General features: G+C 39.9%; 2 protein-coding genes across 2 annotated transcripts; both read right to left on the bottom strand.

The window, feature by feature from the left end:
- Nucleotides 1–3,501, bottom strand: LOC139461108 (uncharacterized). The gene has a single exon (XM_071242639.1). It carries the CDS (start codon nt 2,820–2,822, stop codon nt 1,332–1,334), a length of 1,491 nt encoding a protein of 496 aa, XP_071098740.1. The 5' UTR covers nt 2,823–3,501; the 3' UTR covers nt 1–1,331.
- Nucleotides 3,502–4,628: 1,127 nt separating this feature from the next.
- LOC139460645 (probable serine/threonine-protein kinase DDB_G0280133) lies at nt 4,629–11,013 on the bottom strand. Its single transcript, XM_071242115.1, has 3 exons — nt 10,931–11,013; nt 9,423–9,653; nt 4,629–6,906 (listed from the first exon to the last, which is right to left on the bottom strand). The coding sequence occupies exons 1-3, from the start codon at nt 10,953–10,955 to the stop codon at nt 6,305–6,307; spliced, it is 858 nt and encodes a 285-aa protein (XP_071098216.1). The 5' UTR covers nt 10,956–11,013; the 3' UTR covers nt 4,629–6,304.
- Between the last annotated feature and the right edge of the window lie 2,192 nt (nt 11,014–13,205).

Genomic DNA, 13,205 nt, shown 5'->3' with positions numbered 1-13,205 from the left:
ATTAAATTAGATGACAGTTGACATGTTAATATGAAAATGAAAATATTCAAACCTGTTACGATTAATGCATGGTGATTTTTAACACATGGTTTATCTGAAAATATATTTTTGAGAAATAATTGGTGTAGCATTGCATAAAACAAGATAAATCCAAAAAATAAATACTTTAATTCAATTTCATGTCATACTGTACTCAAATGAAACTGTGACGTAAAAACTTTAATCAAAGTTGATGAGCATGAAACTGAAAATGTATGAATGAATATAATATGTGCATTCCACAATATGTACAATTCAATATATACCTAATCATTCACATACCTGTATAAAACTTTATGGAAACTGTTCATGGTGTCAACTTTTTGTTTTCCTATACGCAAATTGAAATAACCGAAAAATACTTATTTCAAAATTTATACCATAATGACTACAAGGAAAACCACACTGAATTAATAACTTGTGTTTCATGCAATTCAAACCTGTTTAATTTTCATGAAGTTTGAACATATCAGTGATTGTGCTGCAGTATGTTGACCCGGAATATGCAATCCAAAATCAATGTTCTTAAGTACATATTAACTTTTTTCCAATATAAAAAAGAATGTTCCCATACTTACAGCACAACACAGCAGGGAGTGTATCGATCAGTTTGAAAATTTGTTACCATGTGGAGATATGAGCTACAGTCTGACTATGGTGACACTGTAGACTACCCCGCTACCCTTGATCCAATAAACAAGCACATAGATGAAAGGCATGAAGTATATGTTAACAACATCTTACAAACACACATCTCAAAGCCTAGCATGTAATGAAAAATTCAAAAGAGAAACTATGTACACTTAGTGAAGATCCTACTGGATGTCATCACCAAGGAGCATTCTGTACTGTACTGCCTGTCGTGTCCGGGGTTTTATTTGTCAAGTCAATGACATGTGTCAAGTCCGGTGTGTGAGAACAAGAATTGTTCTTATTGTTGTCCAGGGTGGGATTCCGAAGTTGCTCTGTCTTTCCAGGGCAAGAGTTGTGTCCCTTGACAGGTGTCCCTGTCTTGATTAGCCTGTGGCTATGTCATCCTTCTGTGGATTTGGGGTGTCTTGGCTTGATGCTTCAGCCATCTGTGTTCACCTTGGTAGGTGCTGGGTCTTCTCTCTGTTCACCTTGGTAGGTGCTGGGTCTTCTCTCTCTGTTCACCTTGGTAGCTGCTGGGCTTCCTGTTCGTGGTATGGTTGGATCATGTTGGTCTCAACTCTCTTCACTGTTGCAAGTTAGCAAGGACTGTTAAATCAACAGATAATTCATAATCAAGTTATCAACCGTTTTTCAACCTTTCAAGGTCTCCTTTTCTTCACAACAGGCTCATCTATATCATCTGAAAACTTGCGCTTCAAGCATCCGTTTCCCATGACTGGAAGAAAGGGTCTGGTGTCTGGCAATTCCAAGTCCTCAATATCAATATCTTCAGCGTCTTCTTCCAAATCGATAAAGTCATTCACGAAAGCAACAAGATCTTTATCTTCAGAATCACTCTCATCTTGTGTGCCAGACATTGGAGAGTGAATACCCGAGTCATCTGACACGTGACCATCCACATATTTTTCAGGTGATGGAACTGGGGAAGCTTCTGAAAAGTCGCTGACATAACATGGCGATTGTACGGAACCAAGTTCTTCTAGTGGTTCAAATATTGGGTCTGAAGCCAAAAAGTCCACCTCATTTGATTCTACTAAACTACTAGGATTCTGTTTATCAAGAATACTCTCTAAAATATCAGTTCCATCCACTTCGTTTGTGTTAAAATTGTTTTCGGGAAACTCATCTTCCATCAACTCATTATGCATTTCCTTCTCAGCAGGTTCTTCTTCCACCTCTGCACGGTCAACACCCAACTGTTCCTCCAGATTCACTTCCAGTTCTTGTAACCCTTTACGTATCATGGGCAGATTAGCTGGGTCTATTGTCCCGATCACCTCTTCACCTCGGTCCTCCATACCCTTCAGGACCTCCACAGCCATGACAGCAATCTTTCTCAACTTCTCCTCCTGATCCAACTTCTTTGTATCAAACACAAGGTTTTCTTCTAAGATTCTCCGTGCCTCTATCACCTCTTCCTGGTAGATCTGAGGCACAACTCCGAGCTGAAGGCACTGTCCTGCTAAAATCTTCAGGGACTCCTTCAACTCTTCCATCTTCATCCGCGATCCCTGCTTACTGTTGTTAGGGTCCTTCACCTTCAACTTCTCCCACTGCACCTGTCCTTTACAGTCGTTAAGCCACTTCTGGCAGCAGAGGTATATGTGTCTCAGCCAGTCGATGAGCTTAAATGTCTTCGACTTCTCCTCACATTCCTCTGCTTTATATTCAGGGGACCTCCCCTTATCAGTCATGGTCCTCAGTTTCTGTACTCCATCCAAAATACAATGACAATCTTGGCTCTCAATCTTTCTTGTCATTGTTGCCTTTTCACGATCTGGCATTTCTAAAAATCTTTTGACGAAAACAGTAATGTCCATAGCCATCTTTCTCTTTTGTACATATTTTGAAATACTCTTAGTATCAAATTTCTCATCTTTTCCAATGTAAGCCATGAATTTTTTTACCTCTGGAATATATTCATAAGGAACCAGACTATTGTCAATGCAATGGCGAAGCATTTTGGGGAGATGCTTTTCAATATCCCCAACAGTGAGTTTTGACCCATTATTTGGGTCTTTGACTTCATTTAATGTGTGCCATGGTACTTTACCAGGGAGAGCTTTTTCCCACTTCGTCCCTTCAAGGTACAAATGGCGTAGCCAGTCCGTCTTTTTCAGACTGCTCATATTGGGATAATTGCAAGTACAGTATGCAGATATGTATGTGAATGTATCCTCTGAAGGATATAGCGTTCAATGTCGTATTCCTTGACAGCTGCCGTCAGTGTAGCTCACTGATTTGCAAAACACGATAAATACTCTTGTATAGCTCAGCTTCAATAATGTCGCATGGGGAACTCGAATTCTCAATATCGTGCCGGTCCTTGACCTTACATTGCAGGAACAGAGTTGTTGGGATCCCTATTTCTACTTCTCCACTTATACCTAGTTGTCATACACTAGCAAACAAACCCACTTCAACGGAATAAATGTTACCAATATTGTAGCCAATATATTTAACCGCCGTCATATTGCGGCGCTAAACAACATACTCTCAAATTAAGTATCATACATGTCCTCAAATTATACTAAACCTCTGATCAATTTTACTAATTCAAGACAATATTCAACTGAAACCTGTACTTGTTTCTTTATAATTTTAATCTCATTGACATACTCCCTCTCCTTGGACTCTACAATTTGAACTCAAATAACAAGAGGTATCCACCATCAAATGAACCTTTTAAGTGTCACTACCTGCCTGGCAATAGCATCTAGTCACATGACTCCCAACAATGCCTTTGGCACACTGACCCACAGACCAGACCAATGCCTTTGGGATCTGACCCAGAAACCAGACCAAAACCCTGATTCAGTGCTAGATTAAAACCTTTAGTACCTTGGCCGAGAGCTAGCCCAAAGACTTTGGCACTCTGATCTAGGGCTAGACCAAAGCCTTTGGCATTCTGATCTAGAGCTAGACCAAAGCCTTTGGCACCCAGATACAGGGCTAGGCAAAAACCATTGACACCCTGACCCAGGGACCAGACCAAAGCCATTGGCACCCTGACCCATAGGCCAGACCAAAGCCATTGGCACCCTGACCCAGGGACATGGAACAAAGTCATTTGCACCCTGACCCAGGGACATGGAACAAAGTCATTTGCACCCTGACCCAGGGACATGGAACAAAGTCATTTGCACCCTGACCCAGGGACCAGACCAAAGCCATTGGCACCCTGACCCATGGGCCAGACCAAAGCCATTGGCATCCTCACCCAGGGACATGGAACAAAGTCATTTGCACCCTGACCCAGTGACCAGACCAAAGCCATTGGCACCCAGATACAGAGCAACACCAAAGCCTTTGCACCCTAATCCAGGGCAAGACCAAAGTCTTTGGCACCCTGACAACAAATGTGAGAAATGGCAGAGCCAAAGCCTTCTGTACACACACCGGGTGTCAGCTGATAAACCACTACTGTAACCCTTGAGCTGTATGATAGTGGATACCCCTTGAAATATCCAAACTCTGAAAACACCACCATCCAAATGACAATAACCTGTCTGGTCATTTAAGTGAATCAAAACTGTAAAATTTTCTGATCATTACCGGATGCTATATGTGACACTCATGTCAACATACACAAAGGTATTTAAGAAGCGAGATAATTTCTCACTCTTGAAAATTTGTCATCTAGCCTGAATAAATTACTTTTGTACTGGCTAAAAATGGCTCAACACTGGTACTGACCACAACAGCAGCCATGTTGGCTGTAGTTGGTGACAGAGCTGATCCTAATGTCCGAGGCCATCAGAGACAGCACTGCTGTCCGTGGGTTCCTGACATGGCAACATCAACAGTGGACACTATCCTCATGCCTTCTACATCAGCCAACAGCAGCCATCTTGGCTTCAGATTCTGTCAACCTGCCTTGTACCCACAGTGGTGAAACCAAGAACGCATGTTCCACATGTCAGATACAGAACTTTTGTTAGTGTTGCACACCAACGCTTTAACCGCTGACCTACCCCTGCCCAGATAAATAACTTAAAGATGTTAGAAATAGGGATCCCACAGTCTCTGTTCATCCTCTATAAACTGTTCAGATGTAATCCTGAACGAAGTCAATTTTAAGCAATGTTTCAAGCTTCTTTGAGACACAGGTATTTTGGTGTCTAGTGCGAGCTCTCATCAGAGGAAGCACAGAAGGAGCAATGAATACTTATTACTGACAACAAATGTTTCAGTCTTAACTTTAAGATAATAAATTTCACTACATTTCACAAACTTGCTACATGTGTGTAAAATCCATTATTTAAACTAAAGAGGCTCCCTTTTTCAAATACAAGACCGGCACGATTACAGTTCCCCTACGAACATTTGAGAAGCTGAGCTGTATGACCTGTTTGACAGATGACAAATTAGACACAATTTATGGATAACAACTTCTAACGCTATTCCACATATTAAAGAAGTTGTTACCCATGAATTGTGTCTACTTTGTAATCTGAAATAAATGTACCAAAAATATTTGCTTCACTCCTATTATATATACCGTATTCGACGTAATAAGCGCCCCGCTCTAATAAGCGCCCACGGCGATATTTGCTAATATATTGGCAAGTGAACAATCCCAATTAGACCCCCTCCCGATTGATCAATGTACACAAGACTTATTTATTTGTGTATAATACGCAGTCATGTGTTATATGCACCCTTAATTATGGGCAATTAAATTCTGGAAAAATGTATCTGTTGTATATAAACAGTTCAGACTGTCAACACAAACCACGAAATTTATCTTTCCCAGCAAAATAATATTCTAAAAAGAGCCCCTATTTCTAATTTTGAGAGCACTCTGGGCACTTATTACGTCATATACGGTAATGTTAAAAAAGTATGAACATATCTCAACATGATATTTTTCAACTATCAGTTAAAACATTGTTGGCTATTATTCCATAAAGAAGAGTATTCGTAAGATGATGGCAGCTGTCAAGGAATATCATATATGTACATAACAAATATATTTACATGAGAAAACAGAATACAATATCAACAGTTTGAACGCTATTCCTTTGTAATCAATGTTCGACGAAAGTTGGTGACAATGAAAGTTATAGAATGGACTGATAGGATCAGTCAAGGACTGATATTTTCTGATGTTTGTCAATGAAATGTAACGAACACTGATTACAGAGAGGTCTTGAAACAATGATGACAGTTTTAACAATGCTGCAAAATATGGGATCGATGGAGGGCTTACAAATATTTGAAAATATTGCCAATGATTTTATATGTCAATTAAACACAAACCAATGCTCTTAAATATTTAGGGATACAAAATCGATAGATCTTACATCACATCAAGTATTTCAAAACATTTTTGTTGTGTATTGTTGCCCTATAAAATCACGAAAAACATATTCATTTACAGAATTGTGAAATTTGTTAATTTTCATTAAAGGAGATAACCACAAATCAATTTTCTCAAAATGAACTTGTGTTCTTTCTTTGGTCAAAATGCTTTCAAATAAAACTGAAAGGGATATTTCAGGGATAACTTACAAATGAAACAACAAATTTACATTTGAGGTTACTGATAATAGGGCAAGGTAAAACTGTCAACAATATTTCATAAATGTTGTTTCGTGGGTTGTGACACTTAGCACAGTGCCGCAGCCCGAAGGCCACCTGCACATGTGTCAAGGAGTCGGTGCTTACAAGCAGTTGTGGCACTCTCTGTTGCTGCTGCTTGAAGCTGTGTTATGATGCCGGATAGTAGCTGTGCTGTTCTGGTCTGGATGCCTTGTGTCTTCAGGATGTCCACACTCTGGCCCCAAGGAACCGCACTGACTGGTATCTTGGTATCATAGCTGGTGCTTCTTTGAGGTCGGGCTCTCTGTAGATGTTGTCGTTGTTGTTGTTCTGTTCGTTGAGCTTCTTTTCGTAACTCAGTCTCCATGGACTTAGTTTGTGGTATCTGTATGGTCCTCTGATTAGATTGTTGGCCTGGGGACAGCAGCTTCTGAATCAGGACAGACGTCAACGTAATCAGGATCACAGAAACACCTGTAAGCTGTAATTGAGTCGAATAGTTGAGATGATCTGGTTGAAGAGCTTCATTCTTCTGCTGGATCAACTTCACTTGTTCTGTCGATTCTTTGTGTGTGTAAAGAAGTTGGAACCTAGGAGGATCGTGTTGAAGACCTTCATATTTCTTCCAGATGAACTGCACACGTATGTCAAACATGGCTTGACCGTTGTCTGTAAAAATAAAGAAACATTTTAGCTACGTCAACAGTCTACAATGTCTTGACGGTAAATATGTCAACAGTCTAAAATGTCTGGACGGTAAATATGTCAACAGAATACAATGTCTGGACAGTAAATATGTCAACAGTCTACAATGTCTGGACAGTAAATATGTCAAAAGTCTACGATGTCTGGACGGTAAATATGTCAACAGTCTACAATGTCTGGACAGTAAATATGTCAACAGTCTACAATGTCTGGACAGTAAATATGTCAACAGTCTACAATGTTTGGACGGTAAATATGTCAACAGTCTACAATGTCTAGACGGTAAATATGTCAACAGTCTATATTATCTAGACAGTAAATATGTCAACAGTCTACAATGTCACAGGGCTCGAGTTAAGGAACTTGATTTCACTTGCACCAGGTGGATGACCAGGTTGCACCCTGGGCCCCGTTCCTCAAAGCGATCTTAGCGCTACGATGATCGTAAACCTATGTTAAAGTATGGGACTTACGATCACCTTAGTGATAAAATCAGATGGTAAATATGTCAACAGTCTACAATGTCTAGACGGTAAATATGTCAACAGTCTACAATGTCTGGGCAGTAAATATGTCAACAGACTACAATGTCTAGATGGTAAATATGTCAACAGACTACAATGTCTAGACAGTAAATATGTCAACAGTCTACAATGCCTGGACAGTAAATATGTCAACAGTCTACAATGTCTAGACAGTAAATATTTCAACAGTCTACAATGTCTAGACAGTAAATATGTCAACAGTCTACAATGTCTTGACGGTAAATATGTCAACAGTCTAAAATGTCTGGACGGTAAATATGTCAACAGACTACAATGTCTGGACAGTAAATATGTCAACAGTCTACAATGTCTGGACAGTAAATATGTCAAAAGTCTACGATGTCTGGACGGTAAATATGTCAACAGTCTACAATGTCTGGACAGTAAATATGTCAACAGTCTACAATGTCTGGACAGTAAATATGTCAACAGTCTACAATGTTTGGACGGTAAATATGTCAACAGTCTATATTATCTAGACAGTAAATATGTCAACAGTCTACAATGTCACAGGGCTCGAGTTAAGGAACTTGATTTCACTTGCACCAGGTGGATGACCAGGTTGCACCCTGGGCCCCGTTCCTCAAAGCGATCTTAGCGCTACGATGATCGTAAACCTATGTTAAAGTATGGGACTTACGATCACCTTAGTGCTAAGATTGCTTTGTGGAACGGGGCCCAGGTCTCATAAATCAGCATCTGTTTAAGATACAACATGTACATTGACGAGGAACGATCTGCTTTTTAGTTGGCATCTATCAGTATGGTTGTCGCACAAGCTTTTCCGAATGTAATTGTTGGCAAGTGAATTTCGCGATCAGCTGATACACAATCATTTTATCGAACAGTTGTATACGTAATTGTTTTATCAAAAAGTTGTAATATACGCATTAATTTTATCATTAGCGTATTTTTAGTTCTTTAAAGGATTTTATTTGTCTGAGTAGTTTATTTAATGCATATATTACACAAATATGCAGCTAATCTCGAGCTCTGTAGTTGGGTAAATATACTTTAGAGGTATTGAGGGTGACCAAATATAGATTGGACAAGTAAGGGTTAATTTCTTTGAACATGGATTTGGTGCATGCAGACATTTATATTAGGTTGCTTTTTTCAATAATAGGTTGCACTTGTGCATGTTTTATATAGCTTAATCGATCCCTGAGAAGCATATTTAGAATTTTTTAAAAAGCGTGGCCTCATGAGATCATGATATGGGTGTACTATGGGATGAGATTTAAGTTCCAGTGCCCACAGACCAAGGAATTGACTGACGGGCAATGACCATTACATAAGCTCACATTGACAATATCAAGGTGAGCTAAGACAATATCAAGGTGAGCTAAGACAATATCAAGGTGAGCTAAGACAATATCAAGGTGAGCTAACAAAAATAAAATACTCCATAATAAGCATATGCAATCACATCACACATACTTTGTATTTCGTTTTATGTTGGTAGGGCACCCTGGGACCCCCATCCTAAACCCTTGTGATACCATAATTTCTCACCAAGACCCCTCAGTTGTCTAACCGCCTCCGTGGTCTAGTTGTAGAGCGTCCTCCCAGAGAGCGGAAGGTCCTGGGTTCGATCCCCGGCCACGTCATACACAAAGACGTTAAAACATGTTACTTGTTGTTACCCTGTCTGGTGCTCGACATTAAGGGGCTAAAACAAGGACTGGTCGGCTCGGAGTCAGTATACTGTGTCTGAGTGGGGTATTCATGTTAAACTGTGGCATGGAATCTCAGTGAGCTAGCAATATAAATCGGCATCAGTCCGGACTAGTACAAGCAGCCACACAAACACACACACACGTCGCTATGTAAGTGCAATAATCTTGGACGCGACGTTAAACCCCATTTTACCTCACCTCACCTCAGTTGTCCTAGACGGTTTCATCAACAAGATACGAAGCAACAAACACTCACCCATAGTTTTCACCCGCTGCAACCCATGTTGTTGATGGTTTCTTTGTTGTTGTTTGAAGAGCGGCAGTCGCTCATGTTGCAGTTGTTGTGTTTGGGTTCCAACATCTTGCTGAGAACACTGACTTTCTTGAGGTGGTATTTGAAATATACCGTGTCCATCTGGAGGTGGGTCTTGAGGGGGTCCTCCATTCCCTTCCTTCGCCTGAACGGCCCCCATTACTGCTAAGCAGCCTGAAATACACACAATAACATGAAAGTCAAACAATGCTGGTCAAACGCTGCTTCCACATTTCAACTTAATATTTTAGAATATAGACATAAAAGAATACTGGAAAAGATTTGGTGATTCAGTTTTTGTAGGACTACCAGTGCATACCGAACATTCTTATTGAAAACCTTTGGCACAGACACAATTAATTGGAACAAAATAATTGTGTTTGCCAGAGTTATTGAGTATTCTGTTCTGGAAGTTTCATTTTGAACAACCATAATGTTTCTTGACATTGTGAATTAATACAAAAGTACTCAGTCAGTCTCCCTAGTACACTCTCTTCGCGAACTCTCACAGTTGTGAGGCAGGATACTGGAAAATGCAGGCTCGATTTAGAGCTATAAAACATGCACCAGTGCAACCTGTTATTGAAAATTCAAACTAATATCTATGTCTACTTGCACCAAGTGCATGTCCAAATAATTAAAATTTGTGTCTGACTAACCCTTACATGTCCACAATATTTCAGATATAGGACGGCGGCCTGTAAATAATTGATCTGGACCAGACAATCCAGTGATTGACATCATGAGCATCGATCCACAATGACATGCCTCAACCAAGTCAGCTAGCCTGACCACCTGACCCCGTTGGTCACCTATTTACGACAAGCAAAGTCGCCTTTTACGACAAGCATGAAATGCTGAAGACCTCTTTTAACCCGGATCTTCATGGGTCCAAGTTCCATAAATTGTGCTCGGTCTCTGGGGAACAGCATATGTGGCAAACCTATGACTGTTGGTTCCAATCCCAAAATCGTCCTAAATTGGTTTCTAGGTTTGTCATAGATTTCACCATGATAAACTTTGTGCTTCCCTCTCACATCAAGCTGACAGAATGTGAAAAAACTGCAATACTGTCCTAAGCAGCATTACATAAACCTACTCATAGGTCTTCAGCAATCCACGCTTGCCGTAAAAGGTGACTATGCTTGTCATAAGAGGGGACTAACGGGTGGTCAGACTCGCTGACTTCGTTGATGCATGTCATCGTATCCCAGTTCCGTGGATAGATGCTCATGATATCCATCACTGGATTGTCTGGTCCACTGGTGCACTGGCTGCTATCAGTCTCACAATGTTACAATGGCTCGATTATTTACAGACCGCCGTCAAATAGCTGGAATAGTGCTGAGTGCGGCATTAAAAAACAAACAAACAAACAAACAACATAAAGCCAAACAACATAAACCTACTCATTCCCTCACAACATAAAGGGAGGTAATTCTGGCTCTTACCAATGAGCGTTTTTACAGGTGACATTTTCACTGGCCTGTCTTTTGCATTTGGTTAGTGTACAGTTGTTTTTTGAGCAAATCGGAAACTTCTGAAACAGAAAAAAAATAAATTTGATCATACCAAGCATAATATGAAAACAGAGATTACAAACTGTGTGTTTCAGTATCATAAATATCATACGTTGGGAACGAAAATTGTATTTTGCAAGAATCTGGCATAAACAAGAGGGTAATGCTCCGTTAACCATATGATGGCATTTTAAAATAATCACAGATTTAGATTAGGATGTATTATTACTCAATGAAGTATCTCTATAAACTACATATGAATATGATTGAGTGACGAGAGATCGGTCACATGACCCGGAAATTGACGTTCATAAGTGTATGAACGACACAATTTGACGTTCATACGTTTTTCACGAGACCGTGTTCTTGAAATGACGTAAACACTGACGGACTACTTCCACATTCCTGGGGAAGCCACAGGGAATTCCCTCGCACGAAAACATACATAAGCGTTCTTTCTGATCATTTAGAACCTTTATTCTTAGTCTCAGCTTTTCAGTATACATTGAGAAATGTCAGAGAGCGTGACTGCATGATTGTCCACAAATATCCTTGCTGCGGGTTATCCTAAAGAACAAACGAAGAAATGCACATCTAAACTATCGTATCGACTCGATCCGTGTCTAGGCTGACATTGACCGTCTCCAGCAAACTCCGACGTTCATACAGTTTGGCCCTCACTCTATGAAGGTTTATCCTCCAATGAACTCACACAAAGTGGAGGTCAATTCTTAAATGCAGCTTATCGTGACAAATAACTTGACTTGTAAATTTACTGCAAGGGCGTTAAGGACTGGGATTTTGTATTGAGACCAGTGATTTTTTCAGCTACAACTGAAAACCAGATTTTTTGTAATTAAAACTAGGAAGCAAAATTATTATTTTTTAAAAGCACAGTAACTTTTGTGCCAGACTAATTTAACTTTTTCTAACAATATACAGCATAACTACCTTTTTCAAGAATTTTCAGGGACAATACATTTTTCTCTCAATCCCCTCCCTTCCATAAGACCCAACAGACTGTTTTATACCATTTCAAATCAACTGATTACCTGACATGTCACTGTTTTGTTTGTTTTATTTGTTTGTTTGTGGTTTAACGCAGCACTCAACAATATTCCAGCTATATGACGGCGGTCTGTAAAAAATTGAGTCTGGACCAGCCAATCCAGTGATTGACATCACGAGCATCGATCCACGCAATGACATGCATCAACCAAGTCGGCGATCCTGACCACCCGGTCCCGTTAGTCGTCTCTTATGACAAGCATAGTCGCCTTTTAAGGCAAGCATGGGTTGCTGAAGGCCTATTCTACCCCGGGTCTTCATGGGTCGACATGTCACTGGGAACGAGAGTATCTACATTGTGGAGTAAATCGATTAGTGTATTATTGTCACGCTCGTGAATAACAAATTCACTTCTAAAAATATTAAATAGCTGGCTTATGTTTACACATACATAACTTTTGATGAAAATATGTTTTATTAGATCTAGAAAATAGTTTTGGAAGAGGTTTATTTTGCCATTTCAACAATTTAGATGTTCTGCACTCAAAGGCACAATAACAAGCCATGAAACCAGGGATTGCATACACAATCTAATGTAAATTCAGTGAGGTATGAACATCATTATTTATTTCTATGCCTAGGATAGCTGCAATTTCACAGCTAGAATGCACTGGAAGTGTTACGAATTAGCTCTGTTTTGACACAACTGCAATAATTATCATATCTGTCACCGAGCTGCCATTTCCATAATGGTAAATGTGGTCCAGAAAGAAATGTCACTGGCCCTCCTTGAATTTCACAAGTCTGAGATAAGCAGCTTCCTTTTATATTCCTAAGCCCTGGCACTGAGCAAATCTGTAGACCTTGATACTGCATGATAGCTAACAGATGCCATTGTGAAATTTCAAAACATGTGAAAGGTTCCTGAATTTAAAGGGGCACTGATCTAACGCCATTCCCCGGACTGGTTGTTGCCTTTGTTATTGTTTTTTCCCCCGTGAGTACCCGGATGATACGCAAGGCAACTGAGCGTGACCAGAGACTGGGCTACCGTCTGCAAGGACAGCTAAATAAACTTGGAGGCTGGAGGCAATATTTGTTTTACGAATTTTTGCATAAACACTGATTGGTTAACTGTGATCTATAAAGAATCGACAAAGGGCGCATGTTAAATAATTTCTTCAGCCTAAACAAACAG

Source organism: Haliotis cracherodii, unplaced genomic scaffold (assembly GCF_022045235.1).
Source record: "Haliotis cracherodii isolate W230 unplaced genomic scaffold, xgHalCrac1.p SCAF_14, whole genome shotgun sequence".
Lineage (NCBI taxonomy): Eukaryota > Metazoa > Mollusca > Gastropoda > Lepetellida > Haliotidae > Haliotis > Haliotis cracherodii.
Note: the sequence above shows the minus strand (reverse complement) of the source record. Positions and strands in the feature narration are given on the sequence as shown.

Coding starts and splice junctions, on each gene's coding strand:
- LOC139461108 (XM_071242639.1), bottom strand. CDS start 2,822: ATGAGCAGTCTGAAAAAGACGGACTGGCTACGCCATTTGTACCTTGAA.
- LOC139460645 (XM_071242115.1), bottom strand. CDS start 10,955: ATGTCACCTGTAAAAACGCTCATTG. Junction 9,654..10,930: donor ACCTGTAAAAACGCTCATTG/GTAAGAGCCAGA, acceptor TGTGTATTTCAG/GCTGCTTAGCAGTAATGGGG. Junction 6,907..9,422: donor GCAGCGGGTGAAAACTATGG/GTGAGTGTTTGT, acceptor TTATTTTTACAG/ACAACGGTCAAGCCATGTTT.